This window comes from Mesoplodon densirostris, chromosome 7 (assembly GCF_025265405.1).
Source record: "Mesoplodon densirostris isolate mMesDen1 chromosome 7, mMesDen1 primary haplotype, whole genome shotgun sequence".
NCBI lineage: Eukaryota > Metazoa > Chordata > Mammalia > Artiodactyla > Ziphiidae > Mesoplodon > Mesoplodon densirostris.
This window is the reverse complement of record NC_082667.1, coordinates 121,582,416-121,610,407: the sequence shown is the minus strand read 5'-3', so window position 1 is coordinate 121,610,407 and position 27,992 is coordinate 121,582,416. Positions and strand designations below refer to the sequence as shown.

General features: G+C 57.2%; 1 protein-coding gene and 1 long non-coding RNA gene across 4 annotated transcripts; one reads left to right on the top strand and one right to left on the bottom strand.

Annotated features, from left to right (window-relative positions):
• The first annotated feature begins 1,731 nt into the window (after positions 1-1,731).
• Positions 1,732-21,424, top strand: ADAMTS8 (ADAM metallopeptidase with thrombospondin type 1 motif 8). Of its 3 annotated transcripts, none has more exons than XM_060105654.1 (9): positions 1,733-2,814; positions 10,250-10,489; positions 11,262-11,397; positions 11,932-12,099; positions 13,202-13,503; positions 15,481-15,664; positions 18,037-18,209; positions 18,334-18,509; positions 18,662-19,017. In XM_060105654.1, the coding sequence occupies exons 1-9, from the start codon at positions 1,780-1,782 to the stop codon at positions 18,723-18,725; spliced, it is 2,478 nt and encodes an 825-aa protein (XP_059961637.1). In that variant the 5' UTR covers positions 1,733-1,779; the 3' UTR covers positions 18,726-19,017. The 3 variants fall into 3 exon arrangements, with proteins under 3 accessions (XP_059961636.1, XP_059961637.1, XP_059961634.1); XM_060105651.1 differs by lacking the exon at positions 18,662-19,017 and adding an exon at positions 20,240-21,424 and having other exon boundaries at positions 1,734-2,814; XM_060105653.1 differs by lacking the exons at positions 11,932-12,099; positions 18,662-19,017 and adding an exon at positions 20,240-21,424 and having other exon boundaries at positions 1,732-2,814.
• LOC132494482 (uncharacterized) lies at positions 12,785-26,912 on the bottom strand. The gene is made up of 4 exons (XR_009533073.1): positions 26,819-26,912; positions 22,824-23,012; positions 22,155-22,274; positions 12,785-16,501 (listed from the first exon to the last, which is right to left on the bottom strand). It is a non-coding gene; the product is annotated as an uncharacterized LOC132494482 (long non-coding RNA).
• Between the last annotated feature and the right edge of the window lie 1,080 nt (positions 26,913-27,992).

The window sequence follows — 27,992 nt, the reverse complement described above, 5'->3', positions numbered from 1 at the left end:
AAACCAGGAGGCCCAAGGATGTCCAAGACTTTCCCTGGTCTGGTTAAATCTCCCACCTGCAGCCATTAATATACACATGGGAGGAAGGGGACTGAGAATAACCGTTGCCTCCCCAACGAAGGAGAAAGAAAGAAAACGTAAGGACCCAATTACTATTGATAATCAGGAGTTCTACTGGGCGGCCGGGGTTGGGGGGATGGTGAATAGGGGACTTTAGGCTCTAGGAAGCAAAGACCGATGATCGCAGTGTTACAAAAGGCCTGAAGCAAATGGGATTACTCATTGCCTGCCCCGGTCAGACTCCCCCAGGGCTGTTATACCATTGTCCTGGGATGAAGTGTTTGGCTCATTTTTGGAAAAGGATTGAAGAGGCCATTCTTTCCATCCCCCTGCCTCCGGAAGTGTTTTCCCAACACTCCAGTTATTCCTGTCTTGTAAATTATCCAGGAAAGAATTCTCGGGAGCATGATACAATAAAAAGCTCATCCTTCCTTTCATCTAACTCAAAGCCTTCTGTGTTTCTGAGAAAGCAGAGAGAGGGGACACTTGGAGGGAATTTGCCAGGACTTGCCCTGGGATTCTGTAGTCACTAAGGAACTTTTGTGTCTGTGAGGGGCTCCTGTTTGGGATTAAGAAGCCCTGAGAGTCTCACATTCATGCTGATCCTGCATAGGCGGTGAGGGAGCAGAATGGGCTAAAATGAAGAAGGGGCGAGCCTGCCTGTCTGTTGGCACCGCAACCCAGGCGGAGAACTGGGCAGCTGGGGTAGGTGAGCCGGCAAAGGCCCTGAGCCCCAGGAATCTCCCACACTGACAACTCAGAGCCCATCCTTAGAGAACAGGACCCTTGGCCCAGCCCAGACCTGTGCCATTAGGACTGGGGTGCCAGCCAGTGCTGCTTTTTGTGGTCTTGAGAGAGGACCGTACCATTCCCCTCTCCAGGTTTCAGCCCCTCTCATCCCAGGGAGGTGACGTCGTGGGACAGAATGAATCAACTCTCATGTACACTGGTACCCACAGCCATGGGCAGTGCGATGGGAGGTGGGAGTGCCACCTTTCTTGAGGTCCCCGCGCAGCTGAGCACTGTTCCAGTTGAGTTTTCAGGGCCAGACACGAAGCCCCTGGAGCTCAGGTGCCCTCCTCATCAAGTGCTTACCTGCCCCGGCGTGATTCCACCCTGCTGCCACCTCCCCTGGCGTAATTTACCCCTGTGCTGGGTTCTGCCCCCAGCCCCCGACCAGGCAGTCACAAAGTCCTTGGCTGCCTTAACCAGGTGGTATTGCTTGCCCCGATCCGCCGCTTGGGGTGAAAACGTGTTTTTTAGCAGACAGAGTGACTTTAATATGACCTTTCTCGCCTCCCTCTTTTGCTTTACAATGAAAAGCTCTGGAACCTTCTCTGGAGATCTCTCTCCTGCACAGTCGGATCCCCGAAGTGACACTGTCGCTGGGACCGGTGTGAGGGTCTCCTGGGGTATGTGTCCCGGGCACTTGGCCTCAGAGGAGGGAGCGACTGGGGTCTCCCCAAGGACGCTGGTTGAGGGGCCCGTCCAGCACTGGAGGAGTTAATGTGGGACCGCGTAAGCGAAGGGGAAAAAGTTGGAGTTGACACTTAAAGGGGGGCGGGGGGGGGCGGGGGAGCGAGCCCCGCTGACTCCTGATTGGTTTTACATTTCATCCAAATTTTTTTTCTCTCCTCTCTCGCTCCCTCTTTTCAGTTTCTCTCTCTGATCCCAGGGGAGGGGAAACGGGAATAGTGAGAGATCAAAAATAAACCTCTTATGTCAAAGCCGGGAAGGAAGTATAAATACGAAGGGCTCGGCAGCCCACTCTGGGCTTCCCGGGGTGGGGAGAAGGCAGGGGCGGAGGACGCGCACGCGGACGGGGAGCCAGTTGCTCGCGCTCGGCTGGGCGGGAGGGCGCGGGAGCAGCGGCAGCGCCGCCAGCCGGAGGGGCCGCCCGGGGACCGCCGCCGCCAGGCGCCCACCGGCCACGCGGCCGGCCAGCCGCCCGAGCTCCTGCCCGCGGGGACAGCGGCCGGGCCGCCAGCACCTGCCCGCGCCGGGCCCGCTTCCTCCATCGCCTGCGCCGCAGCCGCAGCCCCCATGCCCCGCGCCGCCCCCCGGTGGCCGCCGCTCCTGCTGCTGCTGCTGCTGCCGCCGCCGCCGCTCGCCCGCGGCGCCCCGGCCAGGCCTGGAGGCGGGGGGCCGGCCTCGGCGCTGGTGGTGCCCACGCGGTTGCCGGGCGGCGCGGGCGAGCTCGTACTCCACCTGTCCGCCTTCGGCCGCGACTTCGAGCTGCGCCTGGCGCCCGACGCCAGCTTCCTGGCGCCCGAGTTCAAGGTCGAGCGCCTCGGGGGCTCCGGCGGGGCGGCCGGGGGTGAGCAGGAGCTGCGCGGCTGCTTCTTCTCGGGCACGGTGAACGGGGAGCCCGAGTCGCTGGCGGCAGTCAGCCTGTGCCGCGGGCTGAGCGGCTCCTTCCTGCTGGACGGCGAGGAGTTCACCATCCAGCCTCAGGGCGCGGGGGGCTCCTTGCACCAGCCGCACCTCCTACAGCGCTGGCGGCCCGGGCGCGCAGCCGCCGCCCAAGCCCAGCCCTGGCCCGGAGCGCCCGAGTGGGGGGAGGAGAAGGGAGAGGGTCGGAGGCAAGAGGACGACGAGCAGGGCGAAGACGAGGAGGCGGAAGGCGCCAGCGAGCCGCCGCCGACCCTGGGGGCCACGAGTAGGACCAGGCGGTTTGTGTCTGAGGCTCGCTTCGTGGAAACGCTGCTGGTGGCCGATGCGTCCATGGCTGCTTTCTACGGAGCTGACCTGCAGGTAGGACTCGCTCTGCCCGGAGACGCCGGTCACCTCCCAGAGTCTCCAAATTCTTCCCTTTCCGTCCCTCTGAGAAAACCCTGCCCGTTCCTCACCCCAGACAAGGTTCTGCCCTTTCTGAGCAAGCCCAGTAACTCCTTTCCTGACCCCTGACACCTGGGCTACCTCCGGCTCCTCCCATGCGTCCCTTCCAGCTTAGAGCGCGGGTCCTGGGCTTCCTCCTCCCTGCTCACCCCCCTCCCTCACATCCTGAACTGAAAGTGGGTTTTAAAGCCCCCCCCCGCCCCCGCCCCAGACACCTGCCCCTCCCAACAGACATGATAAGTGAACATCTGGGGAGAACCTCCACCCCACCCCCACGTCTCCCCGCCCTCTGCTGTCTCCAGACCTGGGAGGCTCCCAGGGAGAGGCAGCTGGGCTGGAAAGATTCCCTCTGCCTACAGAACTGAGGCCGCCATAAGTAAAAGACATTGTCTGCAGGGAGTTGAACCTGGAAAGGGGCTGCCCAACTTCTGTGTGCCCAGCTGGTTCTGATCAGGGGCACGGACACCTTGCCAACCTGGCACTCAGCCCTGGCAGAACTTGGCAGTGCCGGCATCAGCACAACAAGGGAGGGGAACAGAATTTCTGCCTGGGGGCTCAGCCCGGGAAACTGAAGCTTCAGTGGAAAAGGGAAGGAGAAGGGGGTGGGGATCTGAACTCCTCTGGTGAATGTTCCTGGTGGAGCCAGAACTATCCTTGGTCCGCCCAAGCAGCTCTCCGCCCAGACACAGCTCTCTACCGAGCTGGGGCAGGAAAGCTGATTCCAGGGGACAGCTCCTGTAGCCAGGCCATTTCCAACTAGATTCCAAGATGGTGCAGAATCAGCAGGAGGTGTGTGTGTCACCCTACACCCCAACACCTCGTGAAGTGGAAGGGCTCCAGGAGAGGCTGCGCTTTCTCCTCCCTGGGGGAGCGCAGAACCAGAGACGTGCGCGGTGGAGAAGAACTGACCTGCCCAGCGGTCACAGTTTCCTGAAAAAGGCACCTTGGCCGCTGCTGCAGCTCAGTTGCTGCCTTTTCGGTGATGGCAGTCTTGGCTGGGACCCTATACTAGGCTCGGCCTGTGCCCAGCTGTTGCGGGCACCGAGTGCTTCGGCATCCCCTATGCAGCATAGTCTAGACGAGGTGCAGCCGGCCCCCCAGCTTCTCGCCCCAGCTTTCTCACTCTGCAGTCACCGGGAAATGCATTCTAGATGGAAGGGTGGGAAGAGCTGGCCGCTCCCCTGGCTGCTGCCGGGCCGTTAAAGCCCCCTGGGCTCCATGTGCCTGTCCCGGTATTCGGTCCTCCCAGAGCACGGGGAGGCGGCTTGGAGCCGTCAGTGCGGTCTGCCCCCCGGGACTGTGGGTCTGCACTGACTGAGTATCTGCTTCCCTGCCTTCCATGAGAGCAGGGGGAGGCACCAGCCGCCTTCCCTGACTCCTTTCCGCAAGCAAGTCCTCCAGAGGGCGGCAGGGGGGTGGGCTTCTCCCGTCTCGGGTGAGGATGGCTACTCCAGCTACCAGGGGCTCCATCGGAAAGCACATTCATCGCAAACCCAGAGCTGAGGGGCTCAGCCCCTCCCGTGCACGACTCCTTTCTGACAGCTGCCTGAGAACCAGGAGGTAGGAAAGCCAACAAGGACATGGAGCAGCAGCAGAAAAAGAAATTTGCCTTGCGGTCTTCAGAGCCAGAATGTCCTCCCTGGCGTTTTCCTACCATCTCACTCTGAGCTCAACGCCCAGACACTTCAGATGCTGTCTGTTTGCCTCCAGCACACACTCGGCAGCTCCGGATGTCAGAGCCTTCTGAAAGCAGACGTGCTTGCTGCCGCCAGGGCTCCCAAGCCACTGAAGCCGGGGGCTGGGCTGGGTTCTGCCCAGGTCTGCTGCACCAGACAAGTTGACTTGCTCTTCGCAGGAGCACTTCCACCCTCGTATGACCCCTGGCTGGGTGACCCAGATCACACTTGCCCCATCTATTTCCCGTGCGCACACACAGGTTTCTGGACCATTCACAGACTGGCACCTCTGCAGCAGCCAGCTCCCTCGGGCCCGGAGAGCGCGTCGCAATAGGCATCGGGCACCCTGAAGACTGAGGTCCTCTCCCTGGGCGGGCGGGGGGCTCCCTCTCTCCTTGGGGCCAGCCCGGCCGACTCCCCCTTGGTCTCATCACGTCACTGCCTGCATCCTGCTGTCACCGCGCTGGGGTGGGGCAGGGGCCGAGACACAGCTGTCTCTATGACCGGCCCCTGGCCCTCTGCTCCGACCGCTCACCGGCTATGGAGGTGCCACAGAGCAGACCTGAACTTCTCAGCTCCATTTCCTGGGCTTCCGGGCTCAGCCAAGACAGGAGTGGATGTCAAGGGCCGGTTCCCCACGACCTTGCCTGCCCACACCCACCTCCCAAAATGGAGCCTAGTTCTTTACAAGTAACTCTCCGAGGGGCCTCCTGGAGACTTCATTCATACAGACGGAAAAAGCTTCGGGGTGTCCCGGCAACGGGGGTGTGTGAGGAGGATGAAGAGGGCCCTCCCCCTCACCTGTGAAGCGAGGCGCCTGCACTAGGTCATCGATTCTAGCCTAAACGTCGATGAGGCTGCTTCATGGTGAGTCTTCTGGAAAGTTCAGCACCACGTGAACTCAGCACCACCGCTGAGCGTGCTCAATCTGCAGAGTGGTTTCCACGCGCCACCTGGGTGGACGTACCTGTGAAAGGGCAGAGGAAGAGAGGCCAGCTCTCGCAGCACCCGAGTGCGGTGCTGCGTCACTGAGCCACGCCGCCTCCTGAGCACCAGGAGGCTCTGAGGCCCCGGCTCCCCTAACATCATCCACGCTGTGGGACTGGGTCACTGAACCCAGCAGCCCAGAGACGTCCAGCCACAGCGCGAGGCCCAGTGCTGAAAAGGAACCACCTTCGAGGCCGAGAGAAAGAATCAGCCGCACACAAGGCTGGTCTCGCTGCTAAGCGACAGGGGAGTCTCCCAGACACTTGAGTTCAGTCAATCCCTTGACAGGAGGGGCCCTGTCTCCCACCTTCTTCTCTGGTTTCAGAGTTAAGGAGCTCAGACAAAAGGGGCGTTCTGAAAGCAGGGACCACCTCGGAAGAGACCGTTAACTCTGTCTGCATCCGGCCGCAGCTAATTGTTCCCTGGATGAAACTGGAGCAGGAGAGGGGCGAGTGGGGACCGTGCTGCGCCCCATGGTTGGTCTGGGAAGCTGTCCTGCCAGGGCAGCAGCTGCAGGCTGAGCTTCTGAACTCGCTGCTGAGCAGGGAGGGCCCCCAGAGAAGACCAGAGGAGTCCCAAGATTCAGGCTACTAGCAGGTGGTTTCCAGGAAGGGCCAAGTCACAGCCATTTCATCTCCCCTTGCCCTTGCCCCCTGGGGAAATGTCTCCCCCGCCAGCCCTAATACCCGAAGTGGCCAAGTACCCCGGCTTGCCCAGCACAGCCTCCATCTAGGCCTGTTCGTTCTGGCATAATTATTAATAGTCTCATCTTTCACTCTGAAAAGTGTCCTGTTTTGGATAATAACAGAAACAGACACATGCCCGAGTCTCCACAGGCCACGTTATATGCATGTGAAGTATGTTCCCCCACTGGCAGAAGACCAAGTCTTCTCCATCCCTTTGGTCTGCTGCCGTCAGAATGATGGACTCTATGAAGTATTTCCCAAAGAGAAGGCCCTAGTATTCAACGGTCTTTGATTCACCACTTCCCCCTCCCCCCCCCGGGGGGGGGGCGGGGGGGGGGGAGTTGGGCAGAGACAACATCAGGGGCACCCTGGCTGGCTTGCTTGAATGCTTTGTTCGGGCTGTGCTGCAGTTTTCCTTGCAGCAGCAAAGAGGGTGGTAGTCAGTGCCGTGATGAAGAGCATAGACTTGGACAGGCAATAGTCATGAGTGGCCTTGAGCGAGTCACCCATTTCTCTGTACCTCGATTTCCTCACCAGCCTGACAGGCACAGTTATACCGATGTCCTGGCAGTGTCTGGAGGAGATGGTAAAATACGGAAGGCACCTGACCCAGAGCCTGGCACACAGTAGGTGCTCGGCGGAGCGTGGCTGGCGCTAGAGTTGCCTTGGGTGATGCGTTTGTCAGAGCAGGAGGGCAGGGCGGTCCCTGCCAGCTGTGCTGTCGCACCCAACACAGCCTCTGCTCTGCCTGGACTGTGTCCACTGGGCCCCTTGTGGTGCCGGTAACTGCGTGCTTCGGCGACGTGGCCTTGCCCCTCGCTGCTTGGAGGACGGGGACGGATGAAGGACATCTGTGCAGGACGCTGTCTTCTCTCCAGCTCTTCCTTCCTCTCCCTTTGCTTCTCCCTCCTCCCCAGCAGTCTCAGGCCCCAGAGAGATGCCAGAAGGGAGAGGGATGGCCCCGTTGCTGAGGCTGCAGGGTTTGCACGGCACCACCCCTCCTCTCCCGGCCTCTCCCAGGCGTGCTGCGAGGAGAGCGCGGGGCCCACAGCGTCAGGGATGACGCTCTGAAGAGAAGGCGCTGCTGGAAGTGTGTTTGGCCCGGGCCCAGCCTTCGCCAGACTCCCGCCATAGCTGGCCTCGGCTGCACGGGAGGGAGCTCCGGGGGAGGGATCTCCTTGTTTGTGTCTCAGAGAATCAGAGGGCTATGTTCCAGCCTAGCTGGCGGAGTGTCTTTTCGCTCCTCCAGGTCCTGGGGGCGCCAATGGAGAAGGAGGCCCCCTGAAAAGTGCCCACCTTTCCGTAAGGAGACCCAAGGGCAGGAGATCCCCAGGCCATTCCAGAGTCGGGTTGTGTGACCACCCCGGCCCGGCTGGCCCTGGGCTCTGACCTACCCGACCTGGCTGTGGGGCGGTTGTCTGCTGGGGGCCCTGCTGCAGCCCGCAGCCCGCACCCACGTGGTGCACAGGGAGGTATAAATAGACAGGGCGCGGTAGAGCAAGCGAGCTAACCTTCTCCTTGACTGGCTCCTGGGCCCACTCTCTGTGGGACTGAGTCAGGCCTGCCCTTTTGGGCCAGGAGATGGACCGAGAAGCGGGGGCTCACAGACTCCCGACCGCTCACCCACCCAGGCCCGGTGGCCCTTCCCCCAGGGTGCTGTCAGATGCACAGGCAGCCGGGCCACCGTTCCTCAGAGGAGCTGATGGTGGCTAGAGCATCCCGTCCCCAAAAGTGCAGTGAGGCAAGACAGAAGGGGAGGGGCGCCGGGCCAGGACCGGGGACTTGAACAGAAACTCTGGCCCACACAGTCCTGGCAGCCCTCTTGCGATGGGAATTATCTTCTGAGAAAGCAGCCAGAAGGACCTTCAAATGTCCTCCCGTCTAAGCCACCTCCTGGAAGGGAAACGGCTCTCAAGCCAGCTCAGCCCCCCAGTTGTTCCTCGGTGTCGGGAGAAGATGCTGTGAGCTGCCTGAACTCAAGCAAGCAGACTCCAAGAATCTCAGTGTCGGGATGCGCCCCCCCCCCGTGCCAGCCTTTGTGCAGCAATTTGTACGTGTGCACCTCTGGTTTTCATCGGGGACGTGCCCATCGCATGGTCTCTGCTAGTCTGACCAGGCAGCTTGGGAACCAGACCCTTCTGAAACCTTAGGTCTTCCGTTCCTTATTCTGAGCCTTTGGGGACTGCTTCGGAGCATCTGGCATCTCTCATCTTCTCACCTTCTTTGTAAGACGTCAGCTCCCCAGTTTTGAGATTGTGAAGGTGGGACTGAAAGGAAGGCCTCCTGTGAGGAGAGCTTCAGGTTGTCTCGGAAGAAGTTTCCGGACTTGGCCCCTGGTCCTTCCTGGGGTAGGAGACCCCGGACGCAGCAGAGGCCTGGAGGAAGTAGTCCCAGAAAGCTGCCAGTCCTCAGCCCTTGCCCCCAGCTGCATACTGATGTGATTGCTTGTTTCCCTCAGGAATCTGACTCCAGGGGCTGGTGCCAAGTTTCAGCTTTGCTGATAAGATGTTTACATCAGCCTAAACATAGCTGGAGTGCTTGACACACTAAGTAACCTGCCAACCCCTGTTTGTAGGGCTTACAAAATATCTGGCTGGTTGCCTGCGAGGTGAACAGACAGATCCCATTCACACACAATGGGATTCGTCTAGAACTCGCACACATGGCCTCAGCCCATGGAATGTCCGTCTCTAGCCTTTCACCCTCCTCTCCTTCCTTTTTCTGCCACCTTCCAGAACACAGGAGGGAAGAAAGAGAGGCTACAGGAGGTGGCGCCCTAGGGAGCAGGGAGCAGGGCTGGCCGCACCCCTGGCTGGAGGCCTGAAGGCCCGTATGCCTCTGCCCCATTCGTCTCCTGTTCTGTGAAGTCATCCAGGAGGACTCCCTTCTGGAGGTCCTGGAGGCGGAAGAGTGAGCCCCATCGGGCCTCCCCCAAAGCCTTGGGAGCAGTTGGCAGCCCAGGGTTGGGGCAGCAGCCAAGCACCGATGTCAACGCCTTCAGCTGGCCTTGGTGGGACCGGAAGCAGTGGGAGCCTGAGCGCCTGGGTCTCAGCGACCCACCCGATTCTCTCCCACCCCAGGCAGAGGGGAATAAACCCTCTGGGCTGTCCAGGCAGAAGCCAGGAGGCCAAGCCCTGGGAAGCTTACTGAGAAGAGCGTAGACCTCAGAGACAGACACGCTTGGGCTGGCACTCCAGCTTTAAGAGCTGCGCGGCTGTCGACAAGTTATTTAACTTGTGAGAACTTCCACTTCCTCGTTCGTGAAATGGGGATGACAATCCCTACTTCCCAGAGTTATTGTGAGCATTTAATGAGGTGACACGTGTACCATCTGTGACTGGTGCAGAGAAGCTATTGTTAGGAGTGACCATCAGAGCAAAGTTTTCCCATCCTGAAGAGTAGGGGTTACCCCAGCAGACATCAGGAAAATTCTCGACGGATTTTAACCTTGGGCGCTCAGATAATTGCTTCTGGGCTGAGGGCGGAGAGGGGATGGGTGGCTGGCAGGGAGACGGTTGGTGTCAAGGTTAAGGTAGAATAACCAGTGCAGTCCACTAGAAGAACTTTCCGTGATGATGGAAATAGTCCGTCTGCTCAGTCCGATGCAGTAGCCACGAGGCATACACGGCTATGGGTGCTCTTGAAATGGGGCCAGTGTGGCAGAGGAGCTAGGATGTTAATTTTATTGAATTTTAATGGATTCAGATGTCCGTGGCCACATGTGGCTGGTCAGGATGTTAAACACTTAAGCTTTGGAGCCAGGCGTTCTGGGTTCACACGCTGGTTGACACACTGGCTCTGGGACCTTGGGCCACCTACTGAGCCATGAATTTCTTATAGGTACAGTGAAGGGAAGTAATGCCAGGGCCTCGGGGGTTTGGTGAGCCTTCACCGAGGTGCTATGTACCGAGGCCCAGCACACAGGGTGCATAACGGCGTGACGGCAGGGGCGGGTGGCAGCCAGGAGATCTCCCCCTCCCTCTCCACCCCTGCTTCCTGCAGAACCACGTCCTGACGCTGATGTCTGTGGCGGCCCACATCTACAAGCACCCCAGCATCAGGAACTCCATCAACCTGATGGTGGTGAAGGTGCTGATCGTGGAGGATGAGCGATGGGGCCCCGAGGTGTCCGACAACGGCGGGCTGACGCTGCGCAACTTCTGCCGCTGGCAACGGCGCTTCAACCAGCCCAGCGATCGGCACCCCGAGCACTTTGACACGGCCATCCTGCTCACCAGACAGGTCCGGGGCCTCTGGGAACCGGGGGCGGGCTGGGAGGGCGCGCCGAGGGGACCAGACACGGGGACCGGCTCCCTGCTGGCCCCAGCTAGACACCAGGAGCCTCGTGTGTGGACAAGAAGGAGGAGGTCACGAGGACATGTAGGAGGTATTTGCGAGGCAAGGAGAGGAATTCGTGGGGGCTCTTCTCCAGAAGTTTGTGACCAGCTGTCTGCTGAGGTCATAACAAGAGGAAACGGGCTCAAACTGCCCAGAGAGCGATGTGGATCTGGAACTAAGACAGGAGGTCCAGCTGCAGTGGGGGTTAAAGCCGGTGGAGGTAACCAGGGGGTCCCCTCAAGATGTCCCCAATGGCAGGAGGCCTGCCCATCTCCCTGGTGTGGTTTAAACAGATGGCTTCCTGAAGGCCAGCAAGTGTGATCATGTGTGGAGACCCTGCTCACCCCCCAGGCCGCACGCACAACCCCAAGGCGAGTGCTGCGTTTTTTAGCCCCACTTTACAGCTGGGGAAAGCGAGGCACAGAGCTGCCACCCCGTGGCAGCGCCCGCAGTCAGGCCCCGGCCACCTCGCTGTGGGGTCCACACCCTTAACCACCGCCAGGCTCTCCCACCTCCCGGGACAAGCTTTCCGAGTCCCCGGCAGCCCGAGGACATGCCGACACACAAGGAGAAATAGGGATTTGGCTTAAAACGTGTCCTGCGTCTCCGGAGGCGCAGGAATGGGAAGGGTTTCCGTCCTGTGTCTGTCCTCACGTCCCGCTCTCTCCGCGAGCAGAACTTCTGCGGGAAGGAGGGCTTGTGTGACACCCTGGGCGTGGCGGACATTGGCACCATCTGTGACCCCAGCAAGAGCTGCTCCGTGATCGAGGACGAGGGCCTGCAGGCGGCCTACACTCTGGCCCACGAGCTCGGTAAGGCTCGCCACACCAGAGGCCTGGGCTGCTGGACCGGGTGGGAGGACCCGCCCTCCCGAGTCCAGCCGGTGAGGCCCCCCCAGGACCCTGCCGCCTCTCGGGGCCACCCCTCTTCGTTCCGGCAGGGTGACTCTGCCCTCGTGCTGTCTCCACCCCCACCCTGAGCACGGGGCCATCCTCAGAGGTCACCAGGGAAATGCTAGTGCTCAGGTAGAGCCGTGGGGCCGCATCCCAGCTAAGCAGTCAGGATTCTGGAAGGTCAGCTAGCGAATGACTGAGACGAGTGTGAATCCGCACAGGCGCCGGCAGAAAATAAAGGGACCCCGGTGTTCCTGGTGCTCTGAGCAAGCTTCCTGGGAGAGGAGAGCCAGGCACGGTGGGCCGGGAACAGTCTTTGAGGAATAAGCGGAGCGCTGTGGTGGTCCCTCGGGGAGCTGGTGCTGCGTAGGCCTTCAGAGGCCCTCTGTCCCCTGGGCGGATGGCTGAGGGCAGTGGCGACGCTGGGTGGACCGCGGGTCTCGTCCTCCCCAGGGCACGTCCTCAGCATGCCCCACGACGACTCCAAGCCCTGTGCTCGGCTCTTCGGGCCCCTGGGCAAGCACCACATGATGGCGCCCCTCTTCGTCCACCTGAACAAGACGCTGCCCTGGTCCCCCTGCAGCGCCATGTACCTCACGGAGCTCCTGGACGGCGGGCACGGTAGGTCCCCCAGGCTCCTCCCTGGCTGGCAGCCGGCACCTGCAGCGCAGACATCTCGGCCTGGGAGAGACTCCGGAGCTATGTCCCCGCCACCCCGCCGGGCTCAGTGTTCAGACCACTCCACAGAGCATGCCCTTCCTTGGCCCAGCTTCCAGCAGCCCCTTTCGATTATCCCACAGAGCAGGTGGAAGTAGTCTGAGAAGGTCTGTCTGGAGGAGGTGGGTTCGAACAGAGCTCGAAGGAATGGAAGAATTTTTGTCGTGCAGAGGGGAGAAGGGAGCTTCTGGCTGGAGCGATAGATCACAGGGTAGCGTGCAAATGGCAGAGAGGCAGGAAGCGCCCCGTGAGGGCAAGGAGTGGGGCGAGGGGCTTGGTGAAGACAGCCTGACTTGTTGAGTAAAGCAGTGAAAACACAACTGGTTCTTTTTTTTTTTTTTTTTTTTTAGTCTCTGCTTTACAACAAAGTGAATCAGTCATACATCTGTTCCCACATCCCCTCCCTCCTGCGACTCCCTCCCTCCCACCCTCCCCATCCCACCCCTCCAGGCGGCCACAAAGCACCGAGCCGATCCCCCCGCGCCACGCGGCCACCCCCCACCATCCATCCACCCCACGCCCGGCAGTGTATACACGTCCATGCCTCTCCCCGGCCCTGTCACAGCCCCCACCCCTCCCCATATCCCCAAGCCTACCCCCAGTAGGTCTGTGTCTCTATTCCTGTTTTACCCCTAAGTTCTTCATGACATTTTTATACAACTGGTTCTTGATTCTTGATACAAAAATAATAGATTGTCCAACATCAATACTTTGGCTTTATTTCTCCTGGCCTGGTTTTTAAGAGTCCATTTACATCCCCAGTTATACTGTGACGTAGGTTAGTGTTACAATTAGCTGGCCTTCCCTAGGTAGACACTGAATGCATATAAGATGTTCTGGATACCAAAAGAAATGCAACCCTTAAAACAAAAAATTGCTACTGATGGTCTAAACTTGGAGGAGCTTCTGTGGATGACTGAGTGCTGACGGTTTGTAGGTGGAGGTCAAGGAGGCCTCGAGTGTGATTGGGGGGACCCTTCTTCCTATTCCTCTGCTTCCTCCACAGGAGACTGTCTCCTGGACGCCCCTACCTCGGCCCTGCCTCTGCCCACAGGCCTCCCAGGCCGCAGGGCCCTCTACGAGCTGGACCAACAATGCAAGCAGATCTTTGGGCTGGGCTTCCGCCACTGCCCCAACACCTCTGCTCAGGACATCTGTGCCCAGCTCTGGTGCCACATGGATGGCGCCGAGCCCCTTTGCCACACGAAGAATGGCAGCCTGCCCTGGGCGGACGGGACGCCTTGCGGGCCCGGGAGCCTCTGCTTGGATGGCAGCTGCCTGCCTGAGGAGGAAGTAGAGAAGCCCAAGGTGAGGGACGGCCACTGGGAGTGGGGGACAGGGAGAGGGAGAGCTGCTTCCAAGGAGGAAACCACAGTTGAGATCCATGAACTAAGAGACTCTGGGCCTGGGGGCAACTCTGAGGGAAAATCATTCACCTCTGGACAAAGCAAAGCATATTTATCCGAAGCCGAGAGGAGCTGTTCAAGTCTGTACTCAGAGCCGATGGATGACGTCAGCAGGGCTCCGGGCATTTGGGGGACTCCGCCTCTGGGGCTGCCGCGGAGTCGACCTGAGGCTTGGTGCTAGGTGTGGAACACTCCAGTGCAAAAGCAGTTGTGGGGACGCAATAAACAGAAGCCGTTATGAATTCTATAATAAACAGGTAGCGTGACAGCACAGGAGGGACATCCAATCAAGAACGAGGGGAAGGTATTCCTATCCTACCCGTGTCGGAGCCGAATGCATAGCTAGGGGTCAGGAGAGTGAGAGTAATTGTGGGAACTCCTTGCTCAAGGAGGAGGGAAGGAGGAATCAGATCACGTCTGACCAGGCAGAGAAAACCTGGCAGAGTAAACTCGCAAGGAAAGGCAAGGCAGTGCCAGTGAGAGTTTTTAAATGATTTGCTTCTTTGCCCTGCTCTTAATACGTCCTAACTGTGAGGCTGATTACATTTCTCTGCGAGTCACTGAGCCATCTGTGAAACAGCATCCACCGGGTTCGCAGCCTGGGCCTGGCCCAGCTCTGAATCACCAGGGTGGCCTGTGCGCTCACCCTCTGGAGGGCTGTCCTCGGGGGGTGCTTCCATTGCACTGAGGCCCGGGAGCCCGCGGGGGCGGGGAAACCACATGCTTCTTCTAAGCCTGAGCCAGGACAGGATCCACGGATTCATTCTCAGCCCCCTCCCAGCCCACACCCCGACACTGAGCTTCTCCCAACCCTGTCCTGTAGCGTGTGCTTCACACGTTCCTGAGGGGAGAGGCAGGGAGGGAGCCCATCCAACCTTTCCCAGCACCACAGCCAAGCCCAGTACAGGGAAAGGTGGCCAGAAAATGATCACGGGATGATGCTTATCCCCTATTTTCAAGGGGAAAAGACAGATCATAAAATACTGTATATGTGTGTGTGTGTGTGTGTGTATGTATGTATATGACAGAATCATATCTGTGTAAAATAAAACCTGGCACCTTCATGATTCTATAGTCAGAGCAAAGGTACAAAAGGATATTGATGAAAATCATGTCAATTGTTTCATCTGGGTAGTGGTATTTTGTAAGCGTTACTTTCTTTTTTATACCTTTCTGTATTTTTCATTTTTTATATGAGCACGTATGACTTCTGCAACTTTTAAAAAAATATTTTCATTTTGAAAACTTAATGAACCTACCCAAGGCAATGCCTTGTCCTCAGGGTCAGTTGTAAAGTTGGAAGCAACTCTAGTTTAGTTCCCAGCACCATCCTACCTGGCAGCTGGCAGACTAGTGGCCACACCTCCTAGAGATGAGTCCTTCAGATCAGAACTTACCTGCCTCAGCACTGGTGGCATCTGGGCTGCGTGCGTCCTGGCTGTGGGAGGCTGTCGTGCTCGTGGCTGGATGTTTAGCAGCACCCTGTCCGCCACCCGCTCGAGGCCAGCAGCCTACGCCCTGCCCAGCTGTGACAACCACAGGGTCTCCGAACACTGCCACGTGTCCCGGCCGATGGAGAACCGCTGCGCTAGACCCAACCTTATTCCCATAAAAGTGTTTCACTCAGCAACTCCTGTTGAGCGCCTTACAAAGGGCAAGGCACTGTTGTAGACAGCAGGGGCCAGCCGCGAGCAAGGCCAGCACAGACTGTGATCCAGGAGCCACGGGTGCATGGGCCAAACAGCCCCCTGCACAGATGAATCAGGCAGTTTACCGAACAGCATGCACCAGGACGGGCGCAACTAGGCGAGGAGGTCACACCAAGAGCCGAGGCCTCCTGCCCTCTGCTCCCCACTCAGCTCAGCCTTGTGTGTTGCAGGCCGTGGTGGATGGAGGCTGGTCCCCGTGGGGACCCTGGGGAGAATGTTCACGGACCTGCGGAGGAGGAGTACAGTTTTCACACCGCGAGTGCGAGGACCCCGAGCCTCAGAACGGAGGGAGATACTGCCTGGGTCGGAGAGCCAAGTACCAGTCGTGCCACACGGAGGAGTGCCCCCCTGATGGTAATCGCCACACCGGCCAGAGCAGCTGCTGTGTTGCCTGCAGCAGATCCCCAGAGGAGTCCGGGGGTCTCCCGGGCACAGAGCTTTCCTGGGTGCAGACATAAATGGTTGAGAGCAGCCCGTGGTGACCCAGGACACCTCTCCCTGTCCGGGGAGAGCCTGGCAGAGTCAAGGAGAGACACTGCCCCGGTCTTCCAAGATGCGGAGATGGAGGGCGTCACTCCCAACCAAACTTATTCATTAGAGCTGGGGGAGGGCTTTGCAGAGGGGCGAGCGTCTAGGATAACGTCTGAACCCTCGTCTGTATGCAGAATGGAGGCGTTTTCCAAAGCCAGGGTCAGAGCCAAACCTCCAGTATCTTTCCAGCCAACATCCAGCTCAGGGCGGAGGGAAGATTTCTGCATCTGACCCTAGGGCACAGTCCCCCTGAGAAGAGTTGCCCATCTCCCCTTGGAGCGTGGTAACTGCCTGGCGGCCCCTTCTTGGGAAGCAGCCCCACCTCTGCCTCTCCTGGGGACGTCCTTCCCAGTGCCTGCTAGAAAGCCCACACATTAACGCAGGGGCAGTAGACCACGGGAGAGCAAACCACTGCAGGTCTCTTCCCCACCATCCCATCCAGCTCCCCTTGTGCAGCCCCAGGAATTATTGGCAGGCAGCAAACGACAAGCAGAGAGATGCATCCAAGCGCAGAGGCATACTGGCATTGGAATGGTGTCTAATGAGGGAATCTGGAGGCTTTGCAGTTTTGCAAGATGAGGAGGATCAGTAACGGCAGGAAGCTCTAGAAACTCTGCCCTGGAACCGTGAGAGTCTGCCTGGCACACGGGTGAAGCGTTCCTGGGGGAATGAGAGAGAGAGAAAGGGGAAGGGAATGAATATAGGCATGAGGTAGACACGAACCATAGGTGATACCATGATTTCCGGTGCACCGGGACCAGCCATCTCAGTCAGTGAGTGTTTTGGTGCCTCTTGTGTGCGTAGAACTGGAATAGGTGTTATAATGACATAAGAAGCATGTTCTCTTCCTCAGGGAAATGCAGATCTTGTTAGAGATCCAAACCCCTTTTACAGAGCAATTAAAGGTCAATCTGTGAGGCACAGACCCCAGACTGACAAGGAATCCAGAGCGAGGAGAGGCCTGGCCTGGCCGGAAGCTTCTTGGGGAGTCAGGGCTGAGCGGGGCCTGGAGGGCTGAGACAGGGATGAGGTGCAGGAGGCCGTGCTGCAATGGGGGCTAGGATCCCCCCCCCAGGGCACAGCTGAGCAGAGCGGGCCAGCGTTTCCAGGCCAGCCAAGGGTGCGTAAAAGCTAAAATAGCCTCAGGAGGTTCTCTGTGCTGGCTGTCCCATCAGGTCACCTGGGAAGCTTTTCCAAACACAGAGGCCCAGACGCCTCAGGTGTCCTGACTCAGAATCTCAGGAGGAGTGCATGGCCAACTGGGATTTGAAGCTCCTCAGACCATGCAGATGTGCAGCTGGCGTGGAGAGCCTTGGTAGTAAGAGCGGGTTTAACTTCAGGATTATGGAAGGGAAAAACCCAGGTCTTACTTCAGACAGATTGTTCTGGAGGCAGCATGCAGCAGGACGGGAGAGGAAGCAGGCTGTGTGTCGGAGGCTGGGCACCAAGTCTCACAGGAAACCACAGGCCTTGGCTTGTGAGCAGTGGACCAAGATGCTGACAGTGGGAAGGAGACATTTAAAATCACAGATCGTCCTGAGAAGAGTACAGGACTCAATGACAGGTTGGAAATAGTGGATGTAGATGCGCAAATATTCAGAAGATACCAGGGTTCCGGTCTCAGGCTGGAATGTGGTAGCATCACCAAATGAAACTCCAGCCAGTTCTTCATACAGAGAAACCATATGGAGTTGGGCCTCACTGAGCTGGAGGTCACTGCAGCATCTACAAGTGGAGCTCCCCCAGAGAGACCCAGAATTACAGCAGGTGGGGTGGAGAGGCAAGGTCAGAACTAGAGATGTAGATCTGGGAGCCTTTGGCCACATGTCCACGGAGGTCAAGATAAATCACGATCAGCAGAGGCCCCAAAACATAACTCCACGTGTCATTCTGTGCTTCCCCTGTCCCCACCTAAATGTATTCATCTGTAAAGCAGAATTAATATTCTCCCCAAACGGGAAGACTATTTTCCCCAGAAAGCCCAGCTGAGGCTGGCTGCTCCTTTCCTTGCCCCGTGAGTCAGGCCTTAAGTCGGTGTCTAGGAAAGTTGGGGCCAGGGGACACTGGACCTGTGTCCTCGGGTTGGGTCAAGTCCGGGAGGAAGAAGTGTGCCCAGAATCTCGGCATTTCTCCCATGGGGTCCTCCCTGCTTCAGCTCAGCCTGTTAACTCCATGCCCTCTCGCCCTCATTTTAGGGAAAAGCTTCAGGGAGCAGCAGTGTGAGAAGTACAATGCCTACAATTACACGGACGTGGATGGGAACCTGCTGCAGTGGGTCCCGAAGTACGCAGGGGTGTCCCCCCGGGACCGCTGCAAGCTGTTCTGCCGAGCCCGGGGACGGAGTGAGTTCAAAGTGTTCGAAACCAAGGTGAGGATCCTTCTGGAACTCAGGTGCACAGGTGTGGAGGAAGGCCCCCTGGCCTGAGCCCGAGAGTGGGCGGCGTCAGTGCTCACTGGGCCCTCTGACCGCCCCCCTCCCTTCCCCACTGCAGGTGATCGACGGCACCCTGTGCGGGCCCGAGACTCTGGCCATCTGTGTCCGTGGCCAGTGCGTCAAGGCCGGCTGTGACCACGTGGTGGACTCGCCTAGGAAGCTGGACAAATGCGGCGTGTGCGGCGGCAAAGGCAACTCGTGCAGGAAGGTGTCCGGTTCCCTCAACCCCTCCAGGTGGGTCTCCCCAGAAGTTGTGTCCCCAGCTGCGCGAGCGGACCGGGCTTTGGAGTCACAGGGGCCTAAGTTTGAATTGTGGCTGCTACTCCATCCCCGTGGAGCACTGAGCTTCAGTTTCTTCATAAAGCGCGGTGTCCTCTCTATCTCAGAGTCGCTGTGACGAGGCACGAGATGGGCAGAACACTTGGCCCAGGGTCTGGCCCGCAGAGATGACGGCTCTCGGGGCAGCCAGAGGCCACACGGATAGGGATGTGTCTTCTCTGAGTCAACTGGCAGTAGAGCTACACTGAGTAACCGGGACCTTTGCCAGAAAGCAGCTCTTCCAGGCCTGCTGTGGGAAGGACATTTCACCCTAATCTGACGGGCCCTGCCCTTTCTGCAGGTGGATCTTCAGAAACGGGGGCCCACAGGGGGGGTCTTGGCAGCCTCAGGGCTTCATGGATCTGAGAACTCCAGACGCTTTCTCACACCTTAAAGCCACACGTTCATAAAGCTCCTATATCTATCTGTTTAAGTGCTTTCACTTCTGTGGGCTCGACGGACTCCTAAAATACGTCTACCGGGGCCACGACCGTTACTCCCCTTTTACAGATGAGGAAGCTAAAGCACAAAGAGATTACGTGACTCTTCTAAGGTCACAGTGGTAGGTCATGGCGGCCAGAGGTGAGCCTAGGTTTATCCACTCCTGGGCGGTTTTTTCCTGTCCCACACACACTTCCTGGGAGGAAGGGCTAGGGCCTGCGGCCACACTGCGCCCCCAGCTGGCTCCCTCGCTCGCTCCCCTCTCATCAGCCTCAGAAAACAGAATCCGCCTACAGCAGACAACTCAGGAGTCTTTTCAAATTTAAACTCAAAGGATATAGAAAAAAGCAGCACGGGGTGTGGGACAGTCAGGCACTGAGTCCCTTCCCAGAGCGCTGTCAGGCATTAGACGTGGGGCCTGAGGTCCTTTCTCAGCTGCCCAGTGGGCGTGAGGCAAGGGCAGCAAAGAGCAGAGTGACCGTCCTCCTCAGTACTCCTCCCTTCCCTCCCAGCCCACGAAACCAAATACTTCTGCCCCAAAAGAGAAGAAGAAGAATTAAGGTTTCTCCATCCCACGTAAAGCCCCAGACCCACAATAAGGTTGAAACGTTTTCCCCAAACAGCATCCCAGCACCCCAGACAGCCCCGCTCATGGTACTGGGCACGCCCAGAAGAAGCCTCCTCAGAGCAGGCTGTGTTGCCCTGCTTCCTGCCCTAGAGCCACGATAACCAAATCCCAGCAACTGATGGACTCTAAGAGGTGGCGTGAGGCGTCCATCTGGTCAGCTTCTGGAATCGGTGTGTGGATCAGATTTTTCCACATGGGTGTGAGCTCTGGGATGAAAGTGGCCAAGCAAAGTTTATACCAGTGCAAGGAGCTGCACGTGCCTGAGATCTCTTTTCAGCCAAGAGCCCAGGTTTGGCAGCAACGGCTCAGCGCTCAGCCCCTCTAGGCTGCCTTCCCCTCTGTGCTATTGTCGAGATCTAAACTCCAGACGTTTGAAATAGAGCTCCCAGGCCGAGCAAAGGTCCCGGTGTACCAAGTGTTCCTGTCGGCCTCAGCAGCTAATCTACTGAGCACTTTGGGGCGACTACTTCCTTATTTGCTAGCAAACTTTTGTCCGCCCACCCCCAGTCCCCGCATGCTGACTTCCTGAGCACCGGGCTGGGGAGCCACGGGTCCTAAAGGTGTCTTCCTGTCATAGTTATGGCTACAATGACATCGTCACCATCCCAGCTGGCGCCACTAACATCGACGTGAAACAGCGGAGCCACCCAGGGGTCCAGAACGACGGCAACTACCTGGCCTTGAAGACGGCCGACGGGCAGTACCTGCTCAATGGAAACCTGGCCATCTCCGCTGTGGAACAGGACATCCTGGTGAAGGGCACCATCCTCAAGTACAGCGGCTCCATCACCTCCCTGGAGCGGCTGCAGAGCTTCTGGCCCCTGCCTGAGCCCCTGACCGTGCAGCTCCTGACAGCCCCTGGGGAGCTCTTTCCCCCCAAAGTCAAGTATACCTTCTTTGTCCCTAATGACGTGAACTTCAGCATGCACAGCAGCAAAGAGAGAGCGACGACCAACGTCATCCAGCCCCTGCTCAACGCGCAGTGGGTCCTGGGAGACTGGTCTGAGTGCTCCAGCAGCTGCGGGGCCGGCTGGCAGCGGCGGGCGGTGGAGTGCCGCGACCCCAGAGGCCAGGCCTCCACCACCTGCGACGAGGCTCTGAAGCCTGAGGATGCCAAGCCGTGCGGAAGCCAGCCGTGCGCCCCGTGATCCGGCGGGCGGGCCAGGCTTATGCTCATGGACTCGGAGCACGGGGTGCAGACCAGGGTCACGCTACGGTGACCCCACGTCTGGGGGTGGCGTGGCCTGCCTACCCAGGTCCCCCACTGCTGCAGCTGGGCATGAATCCATGGGGGGAGGAGAGGAGAGGAGACAGACCACAGATGCTAAAGTCTACTATCTAGTGGGTTGGACCTTGCTTGGGTTCAAGTAGAGGGCATAGGTTAAAAGGTAAAGAGTACTCTTACGGACCCAAAAAGAAGACTTGGTCAGCCTGTTTGCAAAGGACTAACAAAGTTAAACGAAAAAAGTTTTTTCTACTTGGTTCCCTCGTTAAATAATCTACCTCAGAGGGGAAAAACTTAGTCAAAGAGAGATGTGGAGTAGGGGTGGATTGTGAGTGTCAAAGCAAGCACTGTAGCTGCACCCTGAACTGTCTTCAGAAATGCCCAGGAGTGTCTTCAGTATTAAACCCATTGCCTGGAGGGCTGCGAGTCGCAGGATTGTGGAGAGCCCTGTGTTCTCAGGCTCCCACCTGCAGGGGTGGATCCACTTCAAGTATTTATGCAAATGTGTCTCTGAACTAAAGTGTGATCTTGCGCCAATGGAGTGGTCTGATCTGGTTCGGTATTGCTTTGGAAAGGGCAGGGGACCCAGGGCCCAAGGACAGAGGCTAAAACTAGGTCGGCTCACCTTGAGCACAGCCAGGGAAGCTGGCACCTTGCCTGCACCTCTGAGGCCTCCCCCGAGTTCTCACATCTGCTGAATCCAGGTCATTCAGGCAAGTCTTTATCTGCATAATCTAGACCAGTGGTTCTCAAACTTTAGTGGGCATTAGGGTCATCTAAAGGGCTGCTTGAAACACAGATGGCTGCGCCCCACCCCAGAGTTTCCGATTCAGCGGGTCAGGGGCCTGAGAATCCACATTTCTAACAAGTTCCCAGGTGACATGGAGGCTGCTAGTTTGGGGGCCGCACTCTGAGAACCACTGCTCTAGTGGAAGCTCCCAGCTCTGAGGTAACAAAACGTTATTCTCGAGAAAGCCCATGCTGCTCCACTCTGCATATGTCCTCATCCTCACATTTACATACTGACCAGGCAGAGATACAAGATTCTCCTCGCATCTGAGGAATGCTGCACCTGTTTCTAAGTAACATCATCCCAATGACCTCAGCTCCTTCTCTCCACGCCAAATGTCATTCCCAGCTCACAACTCTTTTGACCCAGACAAATTGCAACTGTCCCAATCAGCCCTTTTACATAGCCTGACCTTCCCCACTAGCCACCTGAAACCTGCCTGAGAGCCTCCCAAGTCCCATCTTCCCTCCATGTCACCTCATCTCTTCCTGGTCAGATGAAGCCCCCGGCTCGACTTCCATATGGTCTGGTGTAGAGGGAGCTCAGTCCTTGGTCATAGTGGGCGAAAAGGAACAGACGACCTCAAGAAATGACATTCTAGGGAAAAGGAGGAAAATATCTAAATTTGCATCGTCCCTTTTCCTGTCACCATTGACCCCACCCATCTTGTCCTTCCCTTTAGCTTTCTCTCAAGACCCCTTCAAGTAAAAAGTGACCTGGGCAGAGAGGATGCTACATGGAGCCCTTGTGTAAATGAGGAAAAGGTGCCCACTGGGAGGACTCAGGCCTTTGGGACACCGGCAGGGCAAACAGGCAGGGATTTCAGCCCCTACCATGCCCTCAGCTGGTCGTCTTCGTGTGGTGCACACCCTACACGGTGGCCGTGGACACAGCTGACCACTTTTCCCTGACTGCCGGCTTTTAGTGAGTGGGAGGCCGGGCTTACCTAAGCATAAACAGTCACACACACCGGCACGTTGCTGACAACCAGGAAAGCCAGATCTGTCCTTGCTGTGAACCAGCTTTACTGAGATTGATCGTATGTTCCTGCAACCCTGCATCTCCTTCCATTTCTCACTCTCCCCCAAATAATCAAGGCCAGGTGTGTCCCCATTAACCACCCACGCCATTCCAGCTGTGCCATACCTAGAGCCTGCATCATTACCAGGCACAGAGTTTGCCCTGGAGTTCAGCTGGCAGCTGGGCTGCTGATGTGCAAAGCAGAATGGAATCCAGCTTGGCTCTTCCTTGCTGTGTGGGCTCAGCGAGGCTCACAGAATACTTGTTTGTGTCTGGAAACTCAACAGCTGCAGCTCGGGGACTCAGAAAACAGATCTGCAGAGAGAGACCATGCCATCATTTCCCCCAGCCTACCATGACCACCCTTCTAGCCCAGAGAAGGGAAGGTTGCATTTCCTCTGCTGAGAGCTTGCATTTTCCAGCTAGAGCTCCTCGCAGAAATGGTGGTGGTGCCTCCTCGCGAAAGCCCACAAGGCCCTGACTCAGCAGGTAACTTGGTCATGCCTCTGGATCCTCCGAGCTCCTGCCCGAAATATTTCAAAGGTGGTACATTAGCATCGAAGTCCATTTCCAACCTCTGTGCGCGAGACAAGTGAATCCTTGTCCGGGGTTTATTCTCTGCCCTTTATTCTCCTATAGCTGACCAGAGGGTTTTGTGAATCTACAAAAGCATGTCCCCCGGCCCGCTTTAGTAAACCGCACTTCTCTCCCAGGGGTGATGGGAATGTCTTCCCACCAGCTCCACACCTTGCTCTCTGATGACGTCTGCTAGGCTTTAGATCCTTCGTGTTTGGGCATTTTAGCCAGTGGACCCTCTTACTGAGGACTTTTCCTCCGTCTTAGCATCCAAACATTAGTGCTTCTTGCTTTCCCCTGGAGCCCTCTTCATTTTTACCAAGGCTTCCTACCACCACCAAAACAAACAAATAAACAAAAAAGACAAGAACAAGAGGAAAGTTCTTAAGAATATGTTGTCTTTTGCTTTGTTGTCATATCTCTGTGTGGTCCAGACAAATAGAGTGGCTTTGTCACAGCTTCACTCTCAGGGCTGTGAAGTGAGGTGGTACCTCTGCTGTGCGCCAGGCCCTCGCACGCAGCCTGAGTCCCCCAGAGTCCGAGTCTCCCCTGGTCGCAGGGAAAGAGGCTCCCGGGCCCACAGCGATCTCGGCTCTGTGTGCTATGCCTCGGATCTTCAAGCCCCTCCGGGAAGCAGCAGGGCACCCATGGCTGTTGGGGAATGAGGAATGGTTTGTCCATAAGAGTGACCAGAAACATGGAATTTACCCAAGAGAATCAGGGGCAGGGCTATCCTTGGATTTCCAGATTTCTCCTGCCATAGTCGCGTCACTTCCTCTCACCTCTAGGGTGAGTTGAAGCTAGATTACTAAGTACACGGCCAAAGTCAAACACGAGATGCGGTGAGCGCGACGAAGACTGTGAAGACAGCATTTTAGGCAAGGCTAAATCACCGTCTCGACACCTGTCCTCCTCCACCCAGGCTCTGCTCCGTGCGGAGTGGAGAGACGTGTATCCCCAGCAGCGCCCTCCTCCCCTAATTCCACCGTCGATTAGACACTCAGCCAGCCCAGGGTCCTGAGCAGGCACTGCCCGTGAGTGCTAGGAGGGGAGAGGGGCAGTGGTACCCATGCCCGGGAGGCACGCAAACCGGGGTTCACTGCCTGTGGTGGCCTCGGCTGCAGGACGGCGTGTCTTTCTGAGAAAGGTCTCTCCTAGTACGGCACCTTTCCCCGTGGTCCTCCGCTGAGCTTGTAGCTTCGAGAAAGCTGCCCGCGGAATGCGACAGAGAAAGAAGGCACCATCCTAAGCTGATGTTTTTGCTGGTTCAACCTAGGTAATCACTAGAGACGTACTGTGGTCAGATCGACCTTACATTCAAAACAGTTCCAAACAAAACGAAGTAACTCGCAAAGGGAACTGGAAGTTGGAGCGCTGAGGGAGCAGGGAGGTTGGGTTGTGACCCCCGGCTGCCCCTGCCTCGCGGGCACCACTTCAGCCCCTCCCAGGCACCTGTCTGCTTTTCAGGTCAACACTTCTTCCCAACAACCCGGCCAGGCTTATCAGAACAGGTGCGCCCCGTTACAGCCCTGTTCCTGCTTCTTCACATGGGGACCTTCTCTGATACTCCACTGGGGAGGTAGTGGGCCTTCCCGGCTAGTGTCACCTTCCCGGTAGTGTCAGCCAACCCACACCCCCCAAAACAAGACCCTGCTCAAGTATGGGGAAGAGAAAGATGAGACCCAGTGCAAAAGTAGAGCCTGGGCTGAGATGCTAGTGCTGGAAGAGACGAACACAGGAGCCTTCAGACGCACCTGTGTCTCCTTTAGGACATACTTTCCCTCAGGCCTGGGGCTCAGCGACGAGAGACAGGAAAGTTCTGGCTAGTCTTCCATCCCCACGAGCTGCCCAGCCTGCCCCTGGCAGACGCACAATTGCCCCAGGAAAGGAGAGAAGAGTCTTCCCCAGCCCTCACCGTTCCTCATTCCAAACAACTTGTAAGTCCCAGGGGCACTGAAAGAGTTTGTCCTCAGCCAAACACAACTTCCTGTTTCTAAGAAAGGGAAGAAAAAAATAGTTGAAAGGGTTTTTGGACACTGGAGATGTTGAGTTTCTGTAAACGCAAATGAATCAGACACATGTGGAATAAATTTCTCCGGAAGTAAGAAAAGATGCTGTGAGTTTCTCTTGCTGGACCAGAAAGTGGAAAAAGCGTAGCTGAGATGAGAGGTGCATCCGAGGCTAAAAGGAGAGAGAAAAGCCGTGTGAATGTCGCATCAAAGAGAGGGACCCGGTGATGACGAAGGTCAGTGTGGGCCTCCGAAGACCACATCCTGAACTCGCTTATTTATTCCTCACAAGTTCTCCATCTCTGAAGTCATAGATTTAAATATCCTGCCCCCCAACCACAATTTACGACCCTTCCTGACCTTTCACTGCTCCCCTTACACTTATTCCAGGGACCCCAGATCCTTGACGGCCCCCCATACACACATCCCCATCTTTATCTCTCTGCCTCTGTTTCTTCTTTCCCTGTGTGCTTAAAGTCCGTGTTCCAGCACCTCAAGTTTGATCTTCCAACATTCCCACCTTCCTTGCCCTGCTGACTGTCTGGGGCTCCACAGCAGAGCCCACGAAGACCGTTCCACCCGCTGCCTGAGGCTCGCCATTGTGACTCTGGCAACCAGGCTCCACACTCCCGAGCATGTGGGACCACCGTGAAGGTGGCATCTCCAGTGAAAGCTCTGACCAGCCACCCACACAGGCTTCCCTCGTCGGCTCTGTTGCTGCTTCTCTACAAGAATATCTTCCACTTTCTCCACTCTCCTCACAAGCTCATGGTCCTGCTGTGAGTGGAAGACCTCACCACCACCTACTCAGCAGAACCCAACACTGCATCTCCCATGATACGAGGAGAGAGGGGACACGGTCTCACTGTTGACAGGCCAGGCTACAGACTCGAGTCTAGAGGAACATCCTGATTCTGCCTTATTTTAGAATCAAGAGGCATATTCCAGTGACTATCAAGTCCGTCGGAGAGCAGAGATTCAGGACCTTATTAAATTAATCTCCCAGGTCCTCCAGGGCACAGCACATCAGGTTCTAGGCATCCAGGACTCCCGACCCCGTCATCCTTGTCCACCCCTCTGTTCTCCACCACCCACCCAGAGTAACGCCTTTCCTTGTGCTTGTTCCCTGACATGATTTATCAGTTATTCCACTCTGTCTGGTTTCACTGCTGCAGGGAGCTTGAACTTCAGATCTCAGGGTGGAGGAAGGGAAGGTGGAAAAGCCCTCATGGGGACAGAACCAAGAACAACAATGACAGCAGCCTTTCCCCCGTGCTCGCCCACCTCTGGTGTGTTATGATGCTGAAAGAATGTCTCCCTCTTCTCCATCATGTGTTATATTACCAAAGATCCCTTCTATTTTTCTAGCCCCCAAATGTGCTAGATCTCAGAAAAGGGTTGGGATGAAAACAACAAAACAAAACAAAACAAAACCCTGCCCCACAAGGGAATGAAAGTCATCATACAAGAAAGCTCAGTGGCTTACCGCCAGTCCTCAGCCTTACCTGTAGCTCTATGTATTCTTTTAAAACCTACCCTCTTTTCCTTTTTCTGTTACATGTTGAGGTATTTCCGCCGGTCAGAATCAATCCCTTCTAGAAACCAGAGCCCTCCACCTTCTCAAGGTCCTCAGCCCCTATATATTCTTCCCTCTGCCTGAAATGACCTTTTTCCCTTTTTCTACTCCCCTGACTTCAACAAATTCCTACTTATTCATCAATTCCCACATTCAAAGTCACTTAGTCAAAGAAGCCCTCGGGTTAGATGCAACACCCACAAGGCCTCGTGCACTTTGCTTTTCAAACACTCAGCCCGGACCACAGACTCCATGAGGTCTGGACCACACCCTGTGCTCACTGCATCACTCACGTCTGGCCTAGAGCCTGTCGTGCAGCAGGCACTTAATACAATGAGAAAACAAGTGATCGAGTTTTCTTTTTGTCTTACAAACAATATGTTTACACCTCCCCACGTCCCTCTCTGTTCCTTCCACCCTCCTCACCCCCTAACAAGCCAGCTCTCCCCACAACTGCCCACAGGACTGCTGGCCAAGGCCGGCAGTGACCTTGCTAAGTCTGCAGACACTCCTCTCTCTGGCTGCCTGAGTCCTCCCCTCCTTCGTGGTTCCTGGCCCCCGCTCACTCCTAACTTGAGGAGATCCTCAGGGTCCTACTCACTCTTCCTGGTGGGGGGCGGGGCTGGAAATCTTGTACGGTCACGTGGTTACGGTTTTTTCCTACATGCTGATCACTCCCAAATTTAAATCCTGAGACTGTCAGGGGTCCCCAAGACCACCCCATCATTCTGAGATTCGCTAGAACTCCCGAGACTCAGGCCGAGTTGTGCTCATGGCTGAGATTTATTAGAGACACGGTGAGGATACCGGCCGAATCATAAGGGACAGAGACACGGGCAGGTCCAGAGAATCCGTGTGAGGCTTCCGTGCTCTCCGCCGCCCACGGGGGCCGCACGGAGCTCGCTCTTCCCCAGCAATGAAAATGCAGCCACACGCGTGTGAGGTTTCAGCCCAGGGGCGCCCAGGAGAGGCTCAGAGCTCAGGGCTGTATCCGCGGGCTGCCCATGTGGATGCCCTCCGCCTGGCACACAGCAATGTGCCAGACTCCCGGAAGGAAAGCCGGCGTCCACCATAAACCACAGGGTCCGCGCAGACAGTCTAGGTGCGGAAAACCAGCCTTGTCAGTTCACTGGT

Excerpts from the sequence above, each read along its gene's own strand:
- ADAMTS8 (XM_060105651.1), top strand. The coding sequence starts at position 1,780 with ATGTCAAAGCCGGGAAGGAAGTATAAATACGAAGGGCTCGGCAGCCCA. Across the intron at positions 15,665-18,036 it reads GGAGGAGTGCCCCCCTGATG|GGAAAAGCTTCAGGGAGCAG; the intron begins GTAATCGCCACA and ends CCCTCATTTTAG. Across the intron at positions 18,210-18,333 it reads TCAAAGTGTTCGAAACCAAG|GTGATCGACGGCACCCTGTG; the intron begins GTGAGGATCCTT and ends TCCCCACTGCAG.